At 42.0% G+C, this 27,385-nt stretch overlaps 1 protein-coding gene across 1 annotated transcript in view; it reads right to left on the reverse strand.

The window, feature by feature from the left end:
- Nucleotides 1-12,315: 12,315 nt before the first annotated feature.
- Nucleotides 12,316-27,385, reverse strand: part of ptch1 (patched 1) — a 51,344-nt gene continuing 36,274 nt past the window's right edge. Inside the window, exons 17-24 of the mRNA XM_070834170.1 lie at nucleotides 24,960-25,143; nucleotides 22,858-23,138; nucleotides 20,507-20,644; nucleotides 20,100-20,242; nucleotides 16,304-16,403; nucleotides 15,796-16,143; nucleotides 15,148-15,697; nucleotides 12,316-15,049 (exon numbers count right to left, since the gene is read on the reverse strand). Of these exons, the coding sequence (XP_070690271.1) occupies nucleotides 15,149-15,697; nucleotides 15,796-16,143; nucleotides 16,304-16,403; nucleotides 20,100-20,242; nucleotides 20,507-20,644; nucleotides 22,858-23,138; nucleotides 24,960-25,143 (1,743 nt within the window). The 3' untranslated portion in view covers nucleotides 12,316-15,049; nucleotide 15,148. The remainder of the gene's footprint in view (nucleotides 15,050-15,147; nucleotides 15,698-15,795; nucleotides 16,144-16,303; nucleotides 16,404-20,099; nucleotides 20,243-20,506; nucleotides 20,645-22,857; nucleotides 23,139-24,959; nucleotides 25,144-27,385) is intronic.

Below are 27,385 nucleotides of genomic sequence, written 5' to 3' on the forward strand. Positions count from 1 at the left end.
TCCCCTCTTATAGTTTGGTACTTGTGGCCTGCTTCCTAAATAGACATGGAAAGTGCGTGTACAAACGTCCGTGAGGTGCAGCATTTTTTTCTCAATTTTCTGAGGTTTTTCATTTAAAATTTATTCCATCACATCTACTTGAAATGGTAAGCAGGAACTACTAGTTTTCTCAGATTCTTTAGTACAGTCCATAAGGCTTTTACTTGTATTTGTAGGCTGCTTTAATTCAGGAATGTATGGAGAAAGAAATGCACCATTCAGATCATTCCCTGATAATATTAGTCATATTTTATGTCAGTTAAGTTATGTCCAAAGGCAATGTTTCACAACCATCACAAACATTTTCTTATTTAAATGCTTATAATTCCCATGATAATCTTTTTTGTTTTTCTTTTTTTTTTTTTACTAGAATTTTTGCAGTATCATTGTCCTTTCTAATCTAAGATTATTTGCGATCCCTTTACTTGACGCTCCACAAACTGCTGTAAATGCACATGAAAAAAGTTATTGCTTTAGATCCCCGGCCTGAAACTGACACACACATACACATAAACACGCACTTAATTATATATATTTTATCAAGACCTGTAAAACTGCTCTTGACGTTGAATTCAAGAACCTTCACGTAACATATTTATGTTGGTGTCTCCATCAGTAAATGTCCAGTGAAGGCAGCAGTTAAAATCATAAGGCGCTCGCCCAGGTTCACCATCAGCTCCACCCTGGCTGCCTGCCTGGGCCAACATGTAGGTCAACCAGGGCTTGGTCCCTCCACGTGCAGGGTGCTCTGTGTGTGTATGTGTGTGTGTGTGTGTGTGTGTGTGCGTCTAAGTCTTATAAAAACATCAGCATATGGGTTTGGAACAAGGTCCCTGGCAATACTCAAAAAAACGAGAGAGAAGGAAAGAAAAACCACGGCAAAAACTTGAGAGAGTGTGGTTTGATGCCCAAAGTGGAAACCCACACACTGATGTTTTTGTGTGTGTATTCATGTGTTTGTGTATGTGTGTGTGTTTGTCCTTGTGGCTGTGTGTGTGTGTGTGTTTTGCTATGCCTATGCTTGCATGGGCACACATATGGATGCTAGGAGAAATGTAGTGTAAACCACGTGTGTTTTTACTGCACTGCTACTCTGTGATTATTACAGAGCCAAGAAACGGGTTGTCACGCAGCGGAGCAGCAAATCCATATGTCTGTGTGTGTGTTTGCATGTGTATATTTACATGTACGCTTTAATTCTTGGAGTGCAGGTCTGTTCACAGTCATTGCAATTTGACATTGCTGTCTGGGCGACAATACCAGCATGTCGTTAATTAAATGTCCAGTCACTTCTCTGATTTTAACATGAATCAAAGATGGGCATGTCAAATTGGCAATTAAACACAACTGAATAAACATGAAAACAAAAAGAGTACACTGACTGGCAGTCACACATGTATGTACTTAGTATTACTGTAGAGATTTTATCTTTTGCACAAACAAAGTTCACTAGTATGATCTGACACCTTTATTCTTTAATTGCTCTTTTCTTAAGTGCCGTAATGAATCACTACGTAATTTTGTGTTTTTTGCAAGCTTGAATTTCCAGGAACTTCATGTCACTTCTGGTATCTAACTAATTTTGCCCCACTGGATCATGTAGGACAACAGAAAAAGCACAGAATGCCTCTTTGCAGACAAACTGTGATGCTGGAGGTTGCTACCAGTTTATCATCTGAAAATTATAATTCAAACTCTTACATAAATACATTTTGGGTTAAAAAAAAAAAAAAAAAAAAAAGGCAAAGTGCGGGATTACTAATTTTTGAAGTATAGTTGTTTTTTGACCTTGTGGTTTGGCCAGAGAGAGATTGAGCCTGGTGGAAAAGTTGTGTATCAGTCTTTGGAGTTTGTCCCAGTATCACTGAGACCAGGAGCTGCACAGCTGCTGACAAATTTGTTAGTTCTGATCCAGACCAATCCTATTACCAGTTCTGGTCCAGACCAAATCCATTACCAACCTGGCTCTGCCACGGTGGCCCAACGTGACCTGACGCCTGTTTCAGTACACCACACACCAATGCTGCTCTGTTTCATTGCCTGGACTGCTGTGTGCGTGTGTGTGGTGACTCCTGCTGGATACCACAAGAGGAAAAAATGAGCTCTGTGATAACCAGCATTAAGTTTGCATGCTCTTTGTCTTTTTATTCTTGAATCCAATTGGGTGTTTTCCCAAAACAACTGGTGCACAAAACCTACTTTTCCCTCTGCAGTCATTTACATGCACACATGTTCATGTGCACACAAAATTGTAAGTTTAGGATTTTGTTGTTATGTTAATCAAGTTGATAGAAATGCATCTCTGTGCAACTCAAATGAAAAACAGGGACACAATGTCAACAAGCATACAAATTGTTAAAATAATTAAAAACATGGTATTATATAACGCCAAAGAGCACAGTCTTCAGCCTGTAATTTAGTGCATTAGCAAGTTGAGTGTTCAACTGTCTGATGGCTTCAGTACAGGCACTCTCTCCTATTCAATAGATTTCCTTACGTCATGTATTACATGTACATCCTGCCTCAAGAAAATCTGTGGTGTACCAGAGATTATTCTTTTTGCCTTCCTCATCATTTTGTAAATGTGTTTTGTAAATTGAAGTGATGAAATAAAGGTTCAAACTATTAGTTTGTTTGTAGCAACAACAAAAAAAGCGTGGAAAAGATGGTTGGGCATTTTGAAGCATTTATACTTTGTACTTTTCATGCCGTCCCAGGTGTAAATTTGTATTCATGAATTTAGAGTACATCACTGCACCTGGGGTGTTATTTTGAGCCCAATTATTCTGTCCGATCTCACACTAATGCGTAAAAGTTTGAAAAAGTCTGTGTAATGCCAGTTGGCAAACAGTGAAATGGAGCCACAGTAATGCCACCGTTTAAAAGGGAGTTTGAGTGGATTGATAGTTCCCTTTTACTAACAGAGCAGCCGATGCACTCCCATTTGTCTTAGTGATAAACATCTGTTTTGTTACCTCTGACTATATCTGTGTCGTCATTAATCTTTTTGTGTAAGATGTGAGCCTGGTGCTCAAAACCTCCTGTACCTGCAACATCACCAGGCTATCGTGTTCACTTTATGGGCACTTTTTCAACTCAGCACTCCTGGGCAACAATGGAGTCTGAAGATAATGATAATGATAAGATAATTTTGCCTAAATGTTACCTTTTAAAACAATAACGAATGAGCATCTTTCTGACTGACTTATTTAATCATCATGGTGTTTTATTTGCTCAAACAAATGGGGTTTAGATGATGAGTTGTACCTCTCTCAAGTGTTGACTCTCCATTTATCTTTCCTTCATCCTTTTATCAGTATTGCTTCTCTTTTCTCCTTTTTATCATGAAAGGTGTTCTTCCCCACCTCTCCATGAAAGCTATCAAACACCTCTCCATCATCTAAAACCAGTACCGACCTTTAAAATACATTTGTGTGACTGAGTCTACATATCAATTCTGGTCTTTTTGTGGATGCAGGGGCTGTCCCTCAGCCTGAGGACAGTTGAAGTAATGGGGGGGTGGGACTTTCAAATTAAAGCAGAGGAATGTGCCATTAAAAATCTTTAGCTCTGAATGTCTGGCTGTTAGGAGAGCGCGAGAGAAAGAGGGACACACAGATGGAGAGAAGAAGGAGTGCATTTTTCAGAGGAGAAAGGAAGAGCTGTCAGAGGTGTCTCCAGACAGAGGCCTGCTCTCCCTCATTAATGGATTTGTGTCTCACATAAAGTTTAAAGGAGCTGTTTTCAGGTCCTCATGCCACATGGTTTTTTTAAGTTGTTGATTTTGGTCACTGGTTAAGATGGACAGCAGTAAATATCAGATAAGCTGTGACAGTGAGCAGTTTTTATGCAATAAGAATGTAAAAAATCATATTCAAATGACACACAAAAAAACACCCATATGAAAGTAGTATTAAAAACAGAACACAGAGGAGTCTAAAAAGGAAATTACAACCTATCCAGCCTCAGCTGCTGTATAATGTCTGGTGTGAGCAGTCACAGGAGATGCGTGTAAAAGAGGAACTGATCTTACCTTACGTAAGCCCTTTTTACAAACAATATTTTAAAAGTTAAACACAAACACATATTTACTGTATCCCATTTTCTCTTTCATGCACAAACACATATAGCCACAAGGACACACTCTTTATGGCAATTCCAGGCATTTTTAAAGCATGCGTCTTTATTGCTTTGAGAGGAAGCTGAGGATTGGCTGAGAAAGGGAGAGAGGTTCTGTGACCAATGTGAAACAGCACTGCACGCATAAGCCTGCACACACCGGCATGCTCACACACAGACACACACCACATACTGTATACACTGTCAACTGCACATTTATAATTATGAATACTATTAAGGAACTGTTGATACGTCTTTACATGTTTTTCTATGTACATGAATCTATGTTTACATGTGAAAGCCATTACAGATTTATGCTATGCTTTCTAACTGCATATGTGTGTGTGTGTTCCACCGGTTAATCTGGTATTCCCTCTGATTACAGATGGCTACATATAACCCAGCTGCCTCTTACAGTCTGGTAATCAACCAGTAAGAAGAGAACCAGCTGAGACTCCACATTTGCAATCAGGCAGTAAGAAAATCATTGCCAATAAAACTCCAGCTGTAACCTCTAACTTCTAATTGTCCCATTCACTGGTAGATTAAAAAATACTGCTGGTATTCATAGTATTTACAAAAATGTGTCTCAAATTTGAAAGGAAGGGAAAGTCAAAAACTCTTAGTGACTCTTAGAGGTAGCTTGAAGAACGTGTCAACATTTATGATACCACTACAGGTATTCCAATTTGTGATTCAATGTCAGAGTTTTTTTTAATTGCAATAAACAGACCAAAACATTGTTGTAGAAATTATTACTCTGTGACTACTATTTTAATGAACATTAGCGTGAAAAAGTGGGCACAGTTTGTAGTGTTTTCAATGCAAGAATCACTTCTGGCAATACTGGGCCCCTAAGGACTCCACTTGACCTGAAAATGGTCAGTGAGTCGGCCCCCAGCACAACTTTGTCCCTGCCACTCATTCATCGTGCAAGTTCAACAACCCAATACCAGAAGTGTGTGTCCATTTTTACCATGACACACTGTAATACTGTATCACACACTCACATATACGTGTATTCATACCATCACATACACTTCACAGAAACACACACACACACACACACACACACACCTGCTTTCTATTAGTCCAGTAGATTGCAGGGAAATTGAGGGGGAGTGTTAAACACACACACATCCATCTATCTGCTCTTCTGTCCATGATAATTACACACTTCCTGCTCTAAAATCCCTCTCCAACAGCTTCCACTCCAATCATGTCTCTGTTTAAGTTTGAGTGTGTGTGTGTGTGTGTGTGTGTGTGTCAGAAGGTTGGTTTGCAGACCCACAGGTTTGCAGTGGTTCATCAAATACACTACGTACTTTGAGTAAATATTACACACAAGGAGATATGAAAGAAAATAACTCTCAGCACTCCTGCTTGTTTGAACTGAAGATCCGTTGAAGAACTTGAACCGTTTATGAGTGTGTCCGTGTTGCACTCTAAAACCTATTTTGGGAAAAACTAGAAATCAAGAAATCAAGAAATGTTATTAAATAAGTTTTATAAGTAAGTTTTACTTATTGTAATAATTTCATAGTTTTCCATTTGTTTGGTCTCAATACTTCAAGACCTCAGTCAAGAGTTTCCCATTAATTAAGTTGACATTGCAATGAAGTATTGAATCTTGAATCCTTATTAACATCCAAATAAAAAAAGATGTTTAAGGGCCTCCAGTCAGATAGTGGAGGTCAGTATTAGTGGACATCAGTGATATCTATTTTATCATTCTCTCTGTCTGTGAATACTCTACTATGTAAGCTCATCTCTGTGTATTCATATCAGTCATGAACGTGGGTGCTCGTATCTGTGCACTGATTCAGACTGAGCCTCCCTCTGGGGTCCTTAGAGTTCTCCTCCAGCCCTGTTTCTCATTAGGCATCTGTCAGGGTGCCAGAATCAATAAGCACAGATGGAAGAAAAAAAATACTTCTCCTCTTCTCTCCTCTCCTCTTTGTGAATGGGCAGATCATTAGCAAATTCCAAAGTGTTTACCATCATCACCAAGGAAAGACCCTCCTCAACTTTAGTGTACATTTAGTAATTTGTACCACAATTATTTCTTTTATGACCTTGTGAAGTCTAAAACCCTCCTTAGTGTTAGAGACATGTGAAATCATACGCTCCAGTTTTGTTTGGCGTAGCAGAATCATGTATTCGCTCAACACTCCCAGAGACAGATGAAAATATTTAGTTGTGGGTTACTTTCTGTCTCTCTCTTTCCCTCTCCTGCCCCCCTTTGCGTCTTAAGATGATGCATCTGTTTCCATACATTGTTGCATGTTTTCTGGCAAGGACAAACAGCATAGTTTAAAATAAAAAGGTGGGTGGTGTGTGTTCATCTGGTACGTTTGTGTCTGTGTGTGTGTGGATGTGTGTGTGTGTGTGTGCATGCCACCAGAGCTACATTAAACAAAAGGAAGAAAGGATGACAGCATCCAACCTCAGTTTGTCATCTTCAGTGTAAACGGCCGTACATCATGCTAACATCTTACATGTGCGGGGCCCAATCACAGCAGTCACACACAGCCGTGTCAACACAGCAGTAATGAAAACAAAAGAACGGAAAGAGGGAGCTGGGAGGGAGACGGAGAGGGACAAAGGCAAATGGAAAATGCAGAAAAAGACAAAAAGAGAATACGAAGTACGATGGAAGCAGAATATAAGTGAAGGAGAGTGGAAAGAAAGAAGCCGAGGGCAGGATAAATGCTTCCAGTATTAGCGGAAGAGGAGAGATTATGACATGGCTTGGCACAGCTCTGTAGCACTCGTCTGTAACGCAAAGAAAGAGTGGGTGGGTTTTCCACCTCCACAGAATAAATGATGCGAGGGGAAATGGGAGTAAACAACATCAGTCATTATAATTACTCTCATACGGCTACTCCCATCCACCATCAACCATCCTCCAACCCCCCTTCACTCTCTCCTTCCCTCCATTTTCCATCTGTCTTTACTCCCAATCTTTTTTCTGCCCCTTGTCTATGATTTGATTACACCTTTTACTTTACTCTCTGTCACTCAATTTCTCTCTCTAGCCATCCGTGGTGAAGTACAATATAGTGAGTGTATTGATATTAAACTACTTGTGTCAGGCCTTAGATCTGAAGCTTGAGTAGGGTGGTCTGAATTTGCACCACATAGAAGAAATATGAAGCTGTGAAAGTTGGAGAAAACACAACAAATGACCGCACATCAGCATTTCATTTAGAGTGTTGTCTGAATGCAGCGACAACATCCAACAGTAATAATAATCTTGGCAAATTTCTTGAGCTTTTCACTGCAGACTATGAGAGAGATACAATCTTTGGCTCTGTTGGTGGACCCCTCTTGCAGCAGAAGCTTTTGAACTGCCGAATGCATAGTGAATCATGTCAGCTGTTTCTAAGAATTGGATGTGATTCCCTCGCTGTCTTGGATCTCTACACTGCTCTGTCTCCCTCCCTCTTTTTTTCCCTCTCTCTCGTCTCTCGTAGGATTCCTGGAGAGTTGTAGTAGTGTGCAAGAAAATATGTTCAACAAAATCTTTTGTAGAGAATAGCCACTCTTGTCATGTATGAATGAAAGAATGCTTGGCTATGAAAAATTTGTTCTGATCCAAAATGTCATATATCTACCTTGAAATCCAACCATATGTAGAAAATTAGAGAACAAAATCTGAGGCTCTATGAGGGAGAGCTTAATGCTACGATCAACGTGCTAACATGCTAATGCCATGCAGGTATAATGTTTATCAATTTTGATATTTCCTAATTGGCACTAAACACAAAGTACAGCTGAGGATGACTTGGATTGTCATTCGTTAGCTTGGCCATAAATCAAACACTGGGACAAATTGAGATTTAGATAAAAAGCCATCACCAAAAGTCGAAGAATTGCCAAAGTCAGTTGGATACATCATCCAAGAACCATGAATACCTTTACCAAATTTAGTGTCAATCCATCTTGTAAATATTTCACAGGATAAGCTAAAACCTCATTCCCTGTTACAGTTGTTGAGAAATTTGAATCTGGACTAAAGTCACAGACCAACTGAGTGACTATCCAACTGGCATAGCTATCCCTAAACCAGTGGCATAGCCAGAAATGTACAAGATTCATAATGTGCAACTGCTGTTTTGTCAGCAACAATCAGTTAAAATATAAATGCATACAAACTTCCTGTATGTCAAGGGCAACTTCCAGTTACACATCTGATAACTTTCTCTGAAGACCTCCTCCCCAACAACCATTTCTTTCACAATCCATCCACTTAACACTCTAATCTTCTCTGATCTGATTTAAGAAAGCTGAATTCCACGTTTAATCCCTCTCAGACAAACTAAGAGAGACTAAGATAAAGATGGAGAAAGAGAAAATAAGACAGATGTTGGAGTCCCTCTTCCAACGCTAGCAAAATTTGTATCAACCGTTCATCACCGCTCTCTCCAGCCGAACATATTTCTCACATGTCATTCTCATAAGGGCTATTTTCTTATTATTCACCACTGCAGCCTGCAGAACCGTGCTTTAACGCTGAGCTTATGTAAGTCTGGCCACTGGGGACTTGGACCTCACATTCTTCTGGATCAGTCTTGTAGGAGGAACGCACTCCCTCTGTGAGAGATTAAAACAGCCAGCCAAGTCAGACTGTCCCTGGGTGGGACTCAACACCAGTACCAACACCCGCCCAAAACCACCCACCTTGAGACTGCTGACAGGATAGAACAGAATAGGAGAGAAGAGGATTATGTTTTGTTATCACATTAGAGCCTCTGTAGTGACGTGGCACATGCCATCATGGTTTTTGTTTTTCTGATTATAAGAAATTTGTAAACATTTTGGGTAATAAAAGTTTAAAACATTAAAAATCCAATACCACTCTAATGTGTGTTAGCTTAGCATGAAGACTGGAAGCAGGGGCAACGTCTAACATGTACAATGCTAAATAAAATACATCTACCAGCACCCATTTACTAATTAACATATCTTGTTTGTTTCACTCATACAAGACAAAAACATGAAAACAGCTAGTTGTAGTTTCATTTTCCCCTGCTTCCCTCTTCAGGCTCAAGTGCTGCCATTACATTTTCTGGGGATGTTGCTACAGGCAGGTCTTTTTGTCGCTAAGAGTTGCTAAATTATGTTGTGATGTGATTTTGTGAGCACATCATTACATAATGATGTGGAACTGGATCATCACATAGAATACACAGTGACATTACTCAAACTGATTGGCCATCTCTGTGAAAAATACGATTTGAAATTTGTTACTTTGGATTTGTTTGTGTGTTATCACAAATTTGTATTTGTAAAAGTAACCACAACACTTTTTAAGATCAGATATTTTCATTTCTAAACGCAACAAATCATAAGTTTGTTTTATTCATATTCTTGAAAAACAACAACAAAAACAACAAGGTATCAAACCAACAAAGTAAATGATTATTTGATTTTTCTTTTAGATTGTCATTTTCCGTCATTTAGGGGGGAAATGCTACAATAGCATCATTGCCAGGCTCTAGCGTCATATTTAGCATACAGATAAATGTGGTGTACTGACAATCTTCTCATCTTTCAAAGCAAAGCTACATTAGACCTACTAGCACCAATGTTTACGTGTCTAATAATGGAAGTACTACTCCTAATAATGATTTGTCACTGCCTCAATGTTCAGGCCTCAGGCGTAAAGTCATTATAGTTATGATCAGGCTAATATTTACAATCTTAGATCACTCTGCACTCATTTGCTGTCACTCAAGTTTAGCCTTAGGAAACCTGAAGCAAGTTTGATGTCAATCTGGCAAACAGTGCTTGTTCGTATATTGTTGGACACACACACACAGAAGCAAATGAGTCCAAAGTTGAATGGTTTTCTAGGTGTCTGTGAGGCCTCAAAGGTAAAGCCCCATTCATCTAGATCTGGAGTTGTATCAACACACTGTGTGATGTTTCCTGCTGATTTACTCTTAAACTGTTTTTATATGGAACGCGCAAATCTGGCCCTGGATCTGGCAGGAGTGCATGTGAATGTTTGCGTGAGTCCCATGCAGCCATGTCAACACAGCAATCATTCAAGTAGACAAGAGTATACACTCAAGAGGATTTAGCTCTGCCGGCATGTGATGATAGACAAGCCTTTCAGGGAATGAGTGAGGGATTGAAAGAGGGAGAGGGAGGGGCAGATGGATAGAAAAGAAGGATTGGAACAGGGGAATCAATAATTTCCTTATGTATAATTCCCAAGGAAAACAAGAAAATTAATGAATGAAGATAGAACAAGAAAAAACGTTTGTATCCCCTCCTTTGTCACCCAGTCTGGGCAGAGAGCCATGGCGGAACAGTCCATTAGTCCAGGAGAGAAGGAACTTCTTAATTGCCTCCTTTCTCTTCCTCTTTTGTCCTCCCTCCATCTTTCTCTCCCCTTCTGTTGGTGTACAGGTACAGGAAGCATGCATTCATTAACAACCTGGAGCTCGTTAGCGTGAATGAAGCAACACAATATGTGCAGTTCCACCTCTGAGTGTGTGTGCATGGCTGCATATATGCATTTGTGAGAGGGCTAAAGGTGAATGGGTCTAAAGAGTAAGGCAGGGCCAGAGGAAGAGGGTGCGCTGGTTTGGTGACCCAGGGTCCTCAAGCTATAGAGGGGAGTGCTGGTGAAAGAGACCATAACAACTCAATGAACCATGTCACCCGCCAACAACCGTGGGGTGGTCACACATATTTCACCTTGCAGTAAATTTTCAGACACTGTTCGTTATCCACTGCTATCCAGCCTACTTTTGAGTGTCATTTTACAGTCGGTATGGGCAACACCTGCATGAGTCTCTAACTTTGCTCTGCGTTCTCAGTGTGCAACAGACTAAAAATGTCAAGTCCAGTTAGAAAAGTTCAAACCATGACACACAACACCCTGCCACCCAACTTTCCAAACACACCCTGTCATTTGTAAGATGTCAGCCTGCCTCTTTGCACTGGTTTTGACTACATGCAGCAAAGTAGTGTTCCTTTATTGGCTTTAAAAGATAATGACATGCCTACTGCCTGCTCCCAACCGCTGATCCAGGGTCAGTGAGTTCCTAAGCCTCCCTCGGGGTTCACGTTGAGACTGTGGCTTGGGAAAAATGACCCTCTATTTGTAGTTAGGAACAACATAGAGGGCACAGCTGGATATTTGCAAAACGCAGTGCTCATCCACACTGTAGAATGTGTCACAATGCATAGTAGGGATTAATTGTATTTTAATGAATTTGCTTTTGGTTGCACTTTTCTTGCATGGTGGCGAGTCCTAAACTGTCTCTTGCAACCCTTGAGTATGAAAATAAATAGCTACCACCCATGCAGTTGACAAGGCGCTTTCCCTCTCTCACCATCAGTGCAGCAAGCTCAAGGCCACATGCCCTTTTTCATTACTCTGAACAGGCCAGCTGTATTGTAACTACAACCAATTTCCTTGCAGTCTATAAAGCTGTCAATCAAAATCATACAGAACAGGGAGCAGAGGTGGGGGATGCAGGGGCGGAGCTGGGTGGGCTGTCGGGGAGGGCTGCAGGGCTCCAGACCAGATGTCAGAGTTTTACACCACAGGACAGGACAGGATGGAGGGAGGGAAAGGAGGTGGGAGGAGACAGGTAATGTTTACCTGTAGCTATGCTTAATAGGGAGGGCCAGAAATGTTTTGACTTGTTTGTAGTGCCTAGCTGTCACTAAAACAGCAAACTATTTCTTTAATTAAAGACCATCCATTAAAGATAATTACAGAATGTGCATATTAAGTATTATGTGGAATTTTAAATCAGAAATGAAAGGATTAGCCTTTTGCAGAGAGTTACATGAGAAGTGAGTACAGTAAATATGAAGCTACTGCCAGCAGCCGGTTACCTTCAATTAGCACAAAGACTGGAAAGAGTAAACCTCATGCTGACCAAACTAATTAGTATGACAGAAAATAGTCTGGCACGTAACACTGTAACTCTACAAATTTTTGTCTTTTACTCAAGGTTATTACACGGATTAAACAAGATGTTAATGTTAAAAGTTAAAAGTGCTGGTAGACAGATTTTTGTGTGTGTTAAGCTAAGCTAATGGGCCGATAAGCGTAGTTCCCAAAATGTTGAACTATTCCTTTAAGTACAAAACCCGTTTGAAACAACTCACAGTCAGACTGAAGTAATCTTTTGAAGTTTCCATTTATTAAAGTTATGAACAAAGAGACAAATAAGTTATAATATTTTTATTTGTTAGAATTCTATCAGTGTTTGAACATTAATATTTAGAGAGCTAGTACAATTTTCTACTTTCATGGCTAGCCTTTGACAAACCCATAGAAACAGCTGTCTCTCTCCAAGGATCGGAACATAATACTGAAGGGGAGGTGTCGATGTTGTCTCACAAGACAGTTAGCAGTGAAAGTGTGCACCTTAAGGTTTTTCTGTTATGGTATATCATTACATATAAACTCTTTAAAAATATACTTCTGTCAAATACCTTGACAACTACTATGTACACTACAAAAATAAATTTTCATATAAATAAATTATATGGCATACATTTATCTTTGTAACTGAAAACAGCATACATCCACGCCAACCGAGAACAAAATGGCAGTCTGGAAGAACCACTGATTTTTTTTTCCTTTTAAAATCCTCTAAGAGCTATGATGAGACCTGTAGTGTAAAATGTTATATACTCTTTTTTCCTATTTAACATTAGTAAGCACTTTATACAGATAAACTCCATTAATGTAAAAACATTAAACTGTAATAGTGTTTTTTTCAATAGACATAAAAATCCCTGCATTTGTTATCCACTGGCATCACGACAATAATGAAAGAAAATAACAACATATTTTATATTACAAAAATATAAATATCGCAATTGAACATTTAAAACAAAAACAAAAAAAACATTTAAAAATGAATAAAATAGTTGCCAGCTATGATTCTCTCCACTACTGCCAATGTGACATTGGGAGACAACAAAACGAAAAACAAACAGAACAACCTATTTCATGCAAGCAGCTGACATAACATGGTGGACAGGAGCAAGAGAACTGCAAAGACTTCTGGAAAGATCTACACGTGTTCAACAAGAAGTAGGAGTGTAAAAGTGGAGGAAAACTGAGGTATGGAGGGTGTGAGTGATGGGGTCAAAGGGGCCTGCATCTGGAACTGAAGGTGGCGGGGGCTTACAGGTATCCATGCTAACATAGACACACATGCAGATATAAACTGGCCATTGCTGGCAAAGAAATGGGGGTGGCGTCGTAAACTCTGACCCCTGAGGCTGTGGGCTGTGCCATTTGGCAGTTGAGGGGGGAGGTCCAATTAGTGTCATGGCATTATGTTGTGAATTTTTATTAGCTGAGGCCGAATCAGGGCCAGTTGTCTTCACTGTCACTAAAGGAGATCTGAGACAGAGTAAGAGGATGAACTAACACACACACATAAATGTTTATACACACATATACATTGAGACACACATAGAGTACATTGTCAGGCCATATAGGGCTTAGCCCTTAGCAGGCTGCGTGGGCTAGCTTATTGGTTGGGCAGAAATAAAGAGCTACTTGAGGCGAAATATTCCTGTGAATTGAGTTTCAATGCAGTCAAGTGCCATGTTGAATTGGGTTGTACAGTATACAGTCTGAGCTTTAGCTTATCCACTAGACACAACCACTGAGGACACAGTTAGTGTCTGGTGTTGACCCTGTTCCAGAATCAGTAACGTGAATATCCCTGTGATGGCAGAGTGAGTTTCTGAGGTGGGTTTACTGCTCGTATGTCAGTATACAAGTCAGAACCTGTTTTAAGCCTGCTAGGGTTAAACAATACGTAACCTCTTACAGTAAAATACGACCAGAGAGCAGCCTAATAGACAGTGACACAAAGCTGAGAGCAGAAACAGGTTCCAATGCAGAGGCGATAACTAAGAGAACGAAACAAACCAAAACAAAATAAAAAACAGCTTTAAAATTTCTTCATATCTGCTCGTCTTAAATATCACGCATAGCGTGTCAAGTTAAACAGTAATTGTTTCATAACTACCACAGGTTTGTGATAAAAAATTAATAGTTTAACATGCGTACCTTTGTACAATAAACACACACACACACAAATAAACGCACACACACATATACCATAGCCCTGTTTGATAATTCTAACAATTTCCCTCACGTTTTAAATGAGTGTAAATGTTAGTCTGTTCTGAGGATGTACTTGATGTAGAAGCCAGAATATAATGGGGCTGTTTCACATCATACAGCCATACACACTCACACACACACACACACACACACACACAGTCATGCATGCATACACATATATATATGTAGACAGATCACTTCTTTTGTTTATAGAGACATTTGCATAGAGTTATAAATGTATATTATTTAAAAAATATATTTTGAGCAGCAACAGTGAATGCTGACAGTTATTTTTTGTCTAGGTGAAGCTTCCTAATGGCACAGATCCACAGATGAGTGAACAGTAATCAGAGATCTATCTCTATCTCTCGCTCTCTTTCTTTCGCACACATTTAGACACACACACTCGAACACACATACACACACACACACACACACACACACACACACACACACACCATATAACAATGGCGGCCCCAGTCTGTTAACATGAGGAGTTGTACAGCTCCTAGAATTATAGCTACTTTTTGTTCATATTTACATATGTATACATCTTTTAAATATAGATAGAAATATCTAAGACAAAAGTCCACTGGGTTACAGTAAGAATGAGCACCATAATGGCAACACTGGCGAGTTTCTTGCTGGTTAGGATTGGGGGCGAGCCGGGTTGGGCTATGCTGATCTGGGCTGCGCCAGGCCGAGTCAGCTGCTTAGTAATACAGAGGAGTCCATCTTTGGCCGTTGTACTTCCATTCTCCACAACTGGAAATGAAAAGGAGATTGTATAGTCAGTTCTTTAAAATGTACCAGACTTTTCTAAGAGGACAGTTGTACTACACATGGATCTATTGAAAGCTCACCTCAGCTTGCCCGCCTGCCACTGTTGCTCTCAGCTGCCTCAAACTCCAGATCTTGAAGCTCCATGGCCTCCACCTTGACTCCTCTGGCCCCTGTGTGGGTGTCCAGTGGCACATGTGGGTCCTGGAAGGTTGGCTCCGGCTCCTCCGGCCCTGATGGGCAGTAACTGTCCGTTGCAGTGTATCCTGGGTAAGACGAAGAGGGGGGGCTCTGGTTGGACAAGGGGGCCGGGTGGACAGCGACAGTGACTGAGGCTGATGCTGTTACTGTGGTGATGGGTTGGCAATAAGGGGTGGGGTTAGGGTGGTGGTGCGGGAGGTGGTGATTAGGCTGTGGATTGTGGGAGGTGCGAGCTCTGTGGCCTGCTGAGTGTTCTCTATGGCCGTGTGAGCCATAATGGCCCCCAGCCTCAGTAGCAGTTTCAAAAGCGTCCATGCGCGGGCGGGCTGGGGGCGGGGCCTGCCTGTGTAGCTGGCTCTTGGGGTCCCTGCTGTTGTTACGCTGAGTAGCCTTGGGCTGGGGCCCAGAATCACAACCCTGAGAGGAGACAGACTGTAGTGCAAGACAATAAGATATTTATGTTAAGCGAGAAACAAGAAAATCTGTTATCATACATGCATGAACCAACACATTGGAGAATATTTCCTTACCGAAGACACGGTATAGGCAGGAGGCTCAGGATGCCTGGCTGAGCGCCTATGCCCTGATCCTGCTCTCCTTTCCTCCTCTGTCCTGGCTGATCTGCCCCTGCTGGTATGGAGGCGGTACTGCTGTTCCTCTGCTCGAGGTTGTTCTCTGTGTGAGGGCAGATTGTAGTTCTGCAGCTCCTGGCTGATACCGGACACGGTGGTGTTAGAACTGTACTCAGAATCCGAAGAGTCCGAAGCTGCACCAGAGGTGGTGGTGTTGTGGTGAGGACGGACTGAGAAGTGGACCACGTGAGGAGGGGCCTCTGGGGACGGGGTGGGTAACCGGCTACGACCATCAACTGGAGACACCTGAGAGGTGGGAAGAGAAGGTGAGGAGGCAACAGTGAGTCACTATTCAACTGCTTGGAGGAAGTCCTTGTTTCACCAGCTTAAGAAACACTTTTGAACAAAAACTTGCCGTTTTCTAGTCAACTTAATTTCCTTGCTGTTGCATGTTTTGGGATCTTACCTCTGGATAGGGCCCAAAGTATGACAGTAATACTGGAAGAAGGACCAATCCATTCAGTACTCCAAGAACTGTTAGGATGGCCAAAACTGCAAAAAAATACCTGCAACACACCACAGGTGCACACAAAAGTAGTTAAACATAGGGAATAAACTTTAATCTCAGGGATAATTTAACCAAATTCAACATGTAAGGATAAGGCACACAGCATGCAAAACATAAAATTTACTCTGTGATACAGCATAAAAACAATTACTAAAAACACCATGTGATGAAATTTCATGACTGGAACAAAAAACGGAGTTGCTCAGACCAACACAGACAAGCAAGAATGGAGACGGAGCAGGGGAAGAAACAAAGAAAATACCTGTGCAAACAACAGAGGTTTAGACGTGGGGAGACATGTGCAAGACCAACCACAACACATGCCCGAAATAATACTTCCACAAAGACACCCAGCCACTCCCCAAACACACACACATATATATATATATAAACCCCCCACAGACAGGCAGCAATGCACTGTGGTTTTGAGGAGCAAAACATAAATGTACCTTGTGTGTTTTTAAGTCCTGCCAAAGAGGGTTAGTCTTAAAGAAGCCACAGAAAGAAAAGAAAAGAAAGGGGAAGCATAATTAGCCAGAGCTGGTTAATTCAAAGGCAAGGGAGGAAAGAAAAAAAAGGAGGGGGGTGGGGGTGGGGGGGTTATTGGGAGCGAGGGTACTCTCTCTTGGGTGTGTGGTGTATAAGCAAACATGGAGAAAACAAAGCAGTGAGGAATGTCAGGGGAGGGGGAAGGGGTAAGGGAGGGTAAAAAGGGGGGAGGAGAGGAGAGGAGGGTGAGGGGAACATTGGGGGGTGGGGGGTGCACAAGAGGACAGGGGCCTCTCTCTCCTCTCCAACTCTAAAAAAGAGAGAGGGAGAAGCAAACAAATGAAGTGAAGGGTATAGAATTTAAACAATTTAGTCTAGGAAGAAGAGAAGGGGACCCTCAGAGCGCCACCCCTCCCTGGTCTCTCTCCCTCTCTTTTATTTCCTTCTCTCTCTTCTCTGCCTCGCTTCTCTCTCCCTTCTTTCCAGCTAAGCCCCTGTGAAATTCCCGTCCACTCCACAATCCCCTCCGTCTAATTAAATCTCCAATGTATCAGGTAAGACCCCCCAATCTCCACTCTAAATCCCTCTCTCTCTTTTCCTCTCACAATCGTGCTCCCTTCATTAGGGAAGGCTTTCGTCCCCACTTGGTCCTCCAGTGGAATCTCTCAGGTTATCAGGGACACACTGATGAACCATGAACCCCTTTGCCTGACTCTTGACTGTGCTGTTTGTGTGTCCATATGTGGGAGGGGGTGAGGAGTAACTGAGGTGTAGATGCGCTGGTATGCTATGCAGCTGGGCCTCAAACTAAACGCACATTCACGACTAATCTGTGTGTTTATTTCAATGTGTGTGTGTGTGTGTCTGGAGGGCCTGCATTGTATGGAGGAACCATAGGTGAGGAGAGCTGGTTCTTGTCGGCCCAGCATGGGTGGCCAATGAAACAGGATGGAAACTAACTAAATATTCAAAATGCCCTCGTGAAAATTTGGAACTGCTGGTATGAACACACACTTTTACTGCTCCACACTAAACTAGGTCATGTGAGTTATATTCCAAAACATAATAAATACTACTTTGAATGTAACATCTTATAAAATTGATTAGATCTAGTCTGTACCGTTTTATATGAACCTTTATATATAGTATGTTTTCTCCCTTTCTCACTTGCAGTTTCATATATCTCGCTCTTATTTTCTCACTTCAGTTTACTCTCAGGGGGTAACAGCAAAGCTGAGACAGAATCAAAACATCCGAAAAGAACCAGATCTAGCCGGCAGACAGATGAAGTAATTTATTGAAACAGTTCCCATGTGCGATCTGCAACTCTGAAACCAGCTAGAGTCATTTTCTTTCATTGCTGTTGCAGGTAAATTGATGTGACCTGAGGACAGGACTGCATGCTGTGCAGTGTTAAGCTGGCAGTGCATTGGATTTGGACCAACTGTCACATAATGAATCAATTCCAGGATACTTCCAGGAACAAAATACATCCTCTGAATCAGGTCTGTGTACACTCACTGTGTACCATGTCTTCTTCTTCTTGTTTTCCACTAAAATTAAATCAATGTACATTATAGCAATGCAAACATTTGTTGCATAAACAATGATGGGTGGATGGTAGATACTTTCAGATGGTCAGATTTCACCACTGGGGTTTAATTCCCATAACATCTTATTCAAACTACCTCTGGCACTGACAAACAGTCCTCCAATGGCGGTGAATGCTGGCAAAGTCCATGTTCAACAATGTTTGAGAACATGTCAAATTCAGTTTGACTCATCATTTGACTGTCTTTTGCTCTGTGGTAAGGCTCAATCCCTGCACACACCCTATATACACTATACAGTATTTAAAACCTACCCACCCATCCTTCATCTACGTTTATTACATTATCAGAACTGTTACGATAAGTGGAACTGAAATGACTGTGTCATCACTACGGTTAGCATTTCCATACACACCAGGAGGGGTGAGCGCCACCTTTGGACACACATGTATGCACACACATACACATGCACGCGTGCAGCCCACATACCAGGCTTAGTGCCCTGCTGGGCTGTTTAGACTGAAAACATTCACAGGGCTGACGGGGGAAAGTCAGGGAAACATTTATTTCAACGCAAGCAGAAAAATACGAGCTGGGCCTGTTGTTATTGCACCGTCTTGGGCTGCAGCTTTGTTTGCTAAGACAACAGCAGAACCTTTAAATGGAGGCCCGGGACTGAGCCAGAAACCAGAGCACACCACTGGAGGTGAGGAGAGAAGGTCTATAGGCCTGTCATGTGCACAGATCTGTGCACATGACAGGCCTATAGTTTGTGTGTTAGCAGATCACATGGACTTTAGTGCTAAGTCAACCAAATTATACAGCTACCTCACCTACTTTAAATTATTGACTGAGCACACTGGAAACTTCTCATAATACTCCAGGCTTGAGAATATACAGAATCGTTCATTTTCCTCCCTTGTTTGACGACTGGTAGCCACCTTTCTGTCTGATGCTTTCAAGAGCACGCACACACAAAAGGAGCCACCGACGCAGAGCCCCACAGTGTGTCAGTTTTAATTTCCACTTCTCCTGTCTTTCCACAACTGCCCACTTGCCCCCCACTCCGCTACTCCTTCCTATACTTATAAATGTCTAGCGAGGGCAGTTAAACTAGCTGAGGGAGATTACAAAAGCCAGAAGACTTTGCTGCTTTCTCGCCCCCCTTTCTCGCTTTCAGTTTGTTTCCCTCTGCTTCTCCACCTACTCCCTCCCAGCCCTCCTCCTCCTTGTTCTCCTGACCTTCAACTCTCCATCCTTTCCCTGGTTTCCCCTAAAATCTCAGGCATGAAAGACACTAAGGGGGAGAAGAGGGGGATGAAAGGATAGACACAAGGGGAGAGGAGGGTGGAGAAAGATAAAGGCCTTGTTTATGATGACAAAAAAGCAGGTATGTCACTGGTAGCTGAAAAGGGGATGAGGTTTACAGAGAGGGAATATGAAAAGGAGATGTGGGTGGAAGACAAGAAGGGGGGGGGAGAAAGCCAAGAGCCTTCATGCATGATTGGTGTCTCGGGTAGATTCCTGTGACATACAGGTCGGGGCATGGTCTCTACTGACGCCACACAGACATCATACAATAACCCCTATATGTGCTTTTATATTCACCTAAATGAATGTAGCATTTTCTTATAAGGTTTGGTTTTTGTACTCACCTGACTATAAAGTCGAACTCAGAGCCAGCAAGCATAAGGACACCTAATAAGGTGGAAAAGGCTCCATCGAGCACCGGAGCAAACATGTGCTCCAATGCCAGCACTGCCCGCTTGTGACGATCCCCTATGGCTGTCAGGAACGCCTACAACACACACACACACACACACACACAAAACCTAGTTTAAGTTTCATTCTTGGGAGGATTACTGAATCCAAAACCATTCAGGAAAAAAACTTTTTGTGATTATTACAAAAAAACACTGAGAATATTCAACATTTCACCACTTGTGGGAAATGAAAAAAAATATGCCAACAAGTCATATTAAAGTATTTAAAACCAGAAAGTAAAGGCATTAGCTGATTACTTTATTAGTAATTTATTTTCTTTCAGTATGTGTGTGCCTACCAGAGCCACATGGACCGTGAACTCCACTCCAATGCCCACAGAGGCAATGAGAATGACTACAGGGACAGCACTCAGCTTGATTCCCATCAGTCCCATGAAGCCAAACAGTTCCACAGTCATGAGAGAAAGCACCAACACCTGGAAGGAAAGGTGGAGTTTTGTGTTAGAGAAGAAGGTGGTTGATAAACCTATATGAAAAATGGTTTAAAGCACTTAATCAAACACAGGAGAAGACATGCACTGTTTTTTATGGAAAGATACCTGTGTTAGCAAGAAGATGATATATATAAACCAATTTCTATAAGCCTGTTATGTCCCTGAACATCTCTGTTTTCTCTTTTGAGAAAATGTATAGTTTCAAGTGGTTCCTACAGGTTTTTCAGGTCACAAACCTTTTCCACTTCTGTATTTGAGTCCAAAATAAAACAATACCTTCTATAGAAGTGAGACAATGCCAGTCAACCTGGTATTATAATGCACATTTCCCAGGTGACAAAGCAGAAAAACAAGCAAGCATAGCAGTTCCTATGTAAGCATAGTGAATCAGTTGACCATAAATGGGAAAAAAAATCCTCTTCTTTATTGTACTTTAATAAACTAACTATCACTCACTGAATGTGTAATGTGGATTTACAGTTGACCTGGACTTTGAGTGCACACAAGATATATATAGGGGGCAATAATACATGAGGATGATATGCTTGAGTATCTCTACCTTATAGATGTGTTAAGTAGTAACCATTTGTGTGGATGAAATATGCGTGTGTTGGTGTGTGTGTGTGTGTGTGGAGGCTTCAGAGCAGAGCAGGACAGAGCTGGGAGTAAATGCCATTATCAGCTGACAGGTGTCAGGTTACATGGGGCCCAAATCCTTTGAAGATGGCTGAGGTGGGCAGGGGAGGGAGCTGTGTGTATGTATGTGTGTGTGTATGTGTGTGTGTGGGTGAATATACAATAATCAAGCACAGAGTATATACATGCATGTGTCCACGAGGGGGTATTTGTGTGTCTGACTCTATTTAAACTTGCTCAAGTGTATCTTGGGTGATCTGATCACAAGTAGACAAATATTTGGAGAAATCATTTGGTCCTGATCATATCTAGAGACTTGAAAAGTTAAGTCTTTTAAGATTTTAGTAGACTTAACACTCCTAGATATCCTGTGTTAGATAACTCAGTTGCACTTTTCCCACAAAAATAAAAAATGGCAATCGAAAATGTGGACGAGAAGCAAAACCAGATCACAAGTGATCACTCTCTGAGCAGCAGTCAATATCAAGTGGATTAGAAACATCTGTATACATTTAAATACAAGACACAAGGTTTAAAACAGGCCTCTGTCTATGTGGTTAAGATGGATTTCGGGGCAAATAGCTGAGAGGGTTTCAAAGGGCTTAAAGTTTAGGGTTTGATGTTGGAGGGCTGGCGGTGGTCTGGTCTTGGACAGAGCAAATGGTTAAACTTGACGCCTCTCCATAACTTGTCTTTTGATCTTGCTAGTAAAGCCTGAAGGATGAACATGAGGTCCCCTCCTCCCTGTTTAAGGGCTCGGGTGGCCTGGCCACTGCCTGTCGTAAAATACAACCCACCAGAGAGAAAAACCAGAGCGCTTTGTGTATGCATGTGTGAATTACGTACCTGCGTGTTTACATGTTCATACTGCATGTGTGCAAGTGTATACATATCTGCGTGTGTGCTCAGACTGTGTGTTCGTGCACTTGGCTGTGCATGTGAATGCGTGTTTTGCGTGCTCTTGTGAGAGGAGGGGGAGAGAAGGAGTGTGGAAGATGGAAATAAAATCAAACTTTTTATAGGTTTAGAGTGGGAGCAAGTTGCCTGAGCAACTTTGTGTCCTCTCCCCATTTATTTCAGCATTGGTGTCTGGGGGTGTTGGACTAGACTAAACAGACTGGCCCTAACAAAACAGCACAAGATAAACACTAGTGACTCGGGCTACAATAACACACAGCAGCTCCCTCTCCTTTCTGACTTTCTCCTCTTTGAGATTCTTTCTGGACCACACATAAAAACCAGGAAATAAAAGGGAGGAGAGCAGGAAAAGGGATTTTAATAACTGAAAGCTGAGGTTTCTGCCTCTCTGTGTTAAGGAGTGGACCTGTCTCATAATGCACTAACCTATCAAACTAGCCAGATATAACGATTGTGAAAAGTGGGTAGCAAAGAGAGAGCAAGCACATGTGCCACCATCTCGGAAATCATCTCACAGAACATCTGACGTAGTCTATGGATGTGTGTTTTTATGGGTCTGCTTTTCTGGCCATTATAACCACGTATGAAATATGTATGTGTGGTATTGTGTCTGTTGTCAGTTAATTTTCTCCAACACTCACTATGATACCGGCGGTCCACGGGTTGAGCAGGAAGAGGGCACAGACCAGAAAGGTGCAGGCAAGCACGACACTGATGGACAGCAGAAGCCAGTGGCGCAGACTAACATACTGTTCCCAGAACAGGAAAGGGTAGCCGTTGGGGTAGGAGGGTAGGCCTTGTCGGCTGTAGTTGCTGCAAATAGCCCGCACGCTCTCGATGGCCTCCACAAACTGCGGTGTCTCCCGGAGCCCGTTGAGGTAGAAAGGGAACTGTGCGTATTCGATGGGCTCAGCAGCCGGGACTAGATGGAGAGACGATGAGAGGAGAGTCAGTTTGTTGAAAGTAAAGAAGACAAAACTTGACCAATATTTAGCTGTAATCACATCATTTATTAGACCCCATACAGCCATTTATGATGATTTTGCACTTTACTGCCTTGGAAACAGATGCCCCACAGCATGCCTTGCTAGGTGATGAAATTCCAATTCAGAGAAACAGATTACTGAGGACCATTAGGGAAATAATCAGATAAATCAACAATGGCAATGATGACATCTGCAGATGATATCTGTCTAGTCTGATTAACTAGCATTAGGTTCTGATCATTGAGTGTATCTGCAGAAATAATTTTACACTCTTCAGCCAAACCACCAATATCAAGGCTTTCCCTCCCTAATCCAACCTTGTTCCAAGAGTAGCTACATCTGTGGGTGAGTGAGTGTGTGTGCATGTGAGTGTGTGCGTGTGAGTGTGTGTGTGGTGGGGTAGGCGGAGCAGCATGAAACAGAGCTCCATTGACTCAAACCCAGCCAGTCTGTGGCCCAGCCCGGCTAATGAGGGCCTATCAGTTCCAGACACAGTAGAGTGTCAGAGGTAACGTTGATTCAAGGTAATTACAATGTCAGAATCACAACCATTACCACACCCTAAACTTAGCACTGCCACATAAAGAATAATATAGATGCATAAACACACATACCTGCCTGTCACTCTGCTATGAAGTCATATTTGGTGCTGACAAAACATTGTGTTCATTCAGATTTTTGCTTTCCGTGTAATAAACAACACATTGCTGGATAGGGCAGATTGAAATCGTTACTCTGCGAGTCCACGTCTATCTATCCATCTATCTTTTTTCCTTACAAAAATATGTGTTTCTGGGCTGTCTGTGGTTGGTGTGAGTGTGTATGTTCCACAGTGCCTGCAGGGTCAGACAGGAGCACTTGCTAACATGGTTTTGGCCCTTTATAATCTCAACTATAAATTTCCATTAGGACACCAGTTGGCTTTCGGCCAACACAGATCTGCTCCGGGGGGCTCCCGCACAGCCAAGTACTTCACGCTGCTTATCCAATCATATCCCCCCCCATAAAGGACTTCCTGCTTGTTATCCAATTGTGCTTCCCACCCAAAGCCAGTCTCTCCTTGTTATCCAATCATTTTTCTACCCTGTGGAGCACTTCCTGACTTGTACCAAATCACAGGCTTGAATCAAACAACAACATGACTGTACTTTTTTATGTGAGTTACAGTCTGTGTGTGTGGTAGGGAAATGAGAACAGGGTGTGTGTAGTGTTTGGGGTCACTGAGTTTTAATAATGTGTGTGTGTGTGTGTGTGTGTGTGTGTGTATGTATGTGTGTGCGTGTGTAATGCTAGGGCCCCATGGTAGCCAGGATTATAGCGTTCACCACAGGCACCATTAGAAGAACCACAGTGAGCCGTGTCTTGGTCCTCAGCCTTGCAACCTGAGCTCACACATACACAAACGCACACACACTGCAGTGGTACAGTAAAGTCTACTACCTCACTTAAGGCAAAGGGGCAGACAAGGAGCAATAACTCAAACCACAAGAGGTAAACACTGCTCACATGTAGCAGCCGCCCTGTGGAACCTAAAAAAAAGGGGCAGCCGAGACCAATGAGCCCAACAAAAATTTGGCTTACAATTTCACTAAATGCAATTTGTTCAACAGTACGGTGCAGCAGGTATGAACTAGAAAATGTCAAATTAGTTTCATTTGTTGCAGCAAATGACATTCTTATTGAAATTTCCTTCATTTTTCCTTCCTCCCGTTTTTAATTCTAGCATTCTGTCGTGAACTTATGGTAAGCTGACTTACTGCTGAGGCGTGTCTCGGGCATGGAGTCAGTACGGTCATGGAGCCACTCAGGAGGGTGTGGGCGAATGTTGGCCTGTGAGGCGGCGTATGCCACAGGATCATTGCTGACCCAGGCAGTTAGGTAGATGTAGAAAGCCCCGGGGTTGATAATGCCATCTGCATCCACAAGCCTCTGACGAGTCAGCTACAAAACCAAGAAAGGAGATAAATCAATGATGGTATCTACAGATATAGACAATTAAGTTCTGTTCTGTTGTATTCGTTTAAAACACATCTTTCAGACACATACTTGCATGCATTTTAGAGAAGCAATTTAGGTCATTCACTTTTATCTGGGCTAAGCCAAAACTTGAAATTTGAAAACAGGATAAGCAGCAAATGGATAAACTGCAATTAAGGTAAAAGAAAAATAGGTGGAGCTTGCATAGGAAATCATATTGTGGGCGTTAAGTATACATTGGACACGAAAAGGTATTTTGGAAATAAGACATGTTTAAGCAAAACATTCTACAGGTGAGCTGACCACAGAAATGCTTATTTATACACATGCATGAGTGCAAGAGAACGGAGCAGCTTTCAAAATAAGAGTCAAATATTAGTCCCTCTCTCTTTCCAACCAAAGAAAAATCAACAAGTCAAACACTGGTCGCTTTTCTGAAAATTCCCGTACTTCTCATCACAGCTTCCCAGAATTATCATGCCACATTAAAACATGGAAAATGTTGAATCAGCTTCTCCCTTTACATACAGTAGATATTGGCTGGCCAACCTCAGACCCAATGTCCTGACCACTCTGAATAAATTTCTAAAGGAAGCCTTGCAGCGCTTCTCTGTCTAGAAGCAGCTGCTGAAGATGAATGTGCTGCCAAGTCCTTTTAATTCTAACAGTGGGAAATGTACCAATATATTGACATTTGTTGTATGAGACAAGCTATAGTCTGGCATTTTGGTTACAATACTGCTGATTAAAGGCTGTATTATGATTTACTATTTTCTTAGACAACTGAATGAAATGAATCAGTAGCAGCATTATTAATGTTTTTTGGCCACGTTTTATGGGTGGCAAAGTTGGTGTGTTGGTATGTCAGTCAAACTGAATATATCTCAATAACTATTGGATGGATTACCATGACATTGGTTCAGACATTCATGGTGCTCAGAAGATGAATCCCAATGACTATGATGATCCTTGACTTTTCGTCTATGGCCACCATTAGGTTAACATTTTTGGTTTTGAAAGAAATTTTGGGCAGGTTGGATGGCTTGCTATGAAATTGACCCTCTCACGATGAACTGTAATAAGTTTACTACTTACCACTATCACCAAAATAACATTTCAATTTGCCCTGTACCTTCCAAATACAATGACTTTCCTATCAGCCTCAGTTGCATTTCTGGTTATTGCTTAACTCAAAATCTCTTACACTTTAGTCACTCTCAGTAAGAAACAACAGACGGATTTCTGTCTGGTTGCAGATTGCCTCCAAGCTTTGCACTAGTAGGTGTCATTTGCTTTGACGGCTGTGGTCAGTAGACAAGAATGGCTGTCTCACTCAGGGTTGTTACTTTCGCCCTCCCATGTGGAAACAGAGGAGTGTAGCCTAGCATTGCTGCCTCCTGAGAGGCAAAACCATTAGTGCACACTGCTCTGCCACTCTCCTTTCTAGGAACCATAAATCCCTTCTTCACAGAGGCAGGGTGAGTTTTTCGGGGTGAAGCTGGACTCATGGGGTTCAGTAGATGAAGAAAGAGGCAGGATTTTTTGGGGGGTGGGGGGATGGTGGAGAAAAATTGCTTGAGTTAGCGTAACAATAAAAAAAAAATGGCTGGAGTTCCTGAGTGCGTCTGTGTGCAGTTAACCTGGTTGTTAACACTGAAGGAAATGCCACCCAGCAAATGGAGTAGAGCTATAAAAATAACACAACATCTGTACAAATGTTGCTCACACTTGCTTCTCCTGACCCCTGTGGGTACCCAGAATGCCCGGCGCCACAGATCAACCCAACCCTGAGAAGAAAAGAGCTCTTGATAGTGATAGCATGGCTTTCCTTAGAACTTTCAAACTTTCCACCTCCTCCTTCTCTCCATACCCACTTCCTTCCATCCTCTCTCACAGATTTTTCTATTACTTTATTTTGAAACCACACACACACACACACACACACACACACACACACACACACACGCACACGCACACGCACACGCACACGCACACGCACACGCACACACACACACACACACACACGCACACGCACACGCACACGCACGCACACACGCACGCACACGCACACGCAACCAGCTTCCTTATGACTCCAAGGCAAGGCCATAAGGAATGAATGGTCGCCCAGCACAGGCAGATCAAAGGCAGAACACCTCTGCACAAATGCATGGAGTAGCATATCAAAATAAAACATCTAGCTTTGCAA

This window comes from Pempheris klunzingeri, chromosome 7 (genome assembly GCF_042242105.1).
Source record: "Pempheris klunzingeri isolate RE-2024b chromosome 7, fPemKlu1.hap1, whole genome shotgun sequence".
Classification (NCBI taxonomy): Eukaryota; Metazoa; Chordata; class Actinopteri; order Acropomatiformes; family Pempheridae; genus Pempheris; species Pempheris klunzingeri.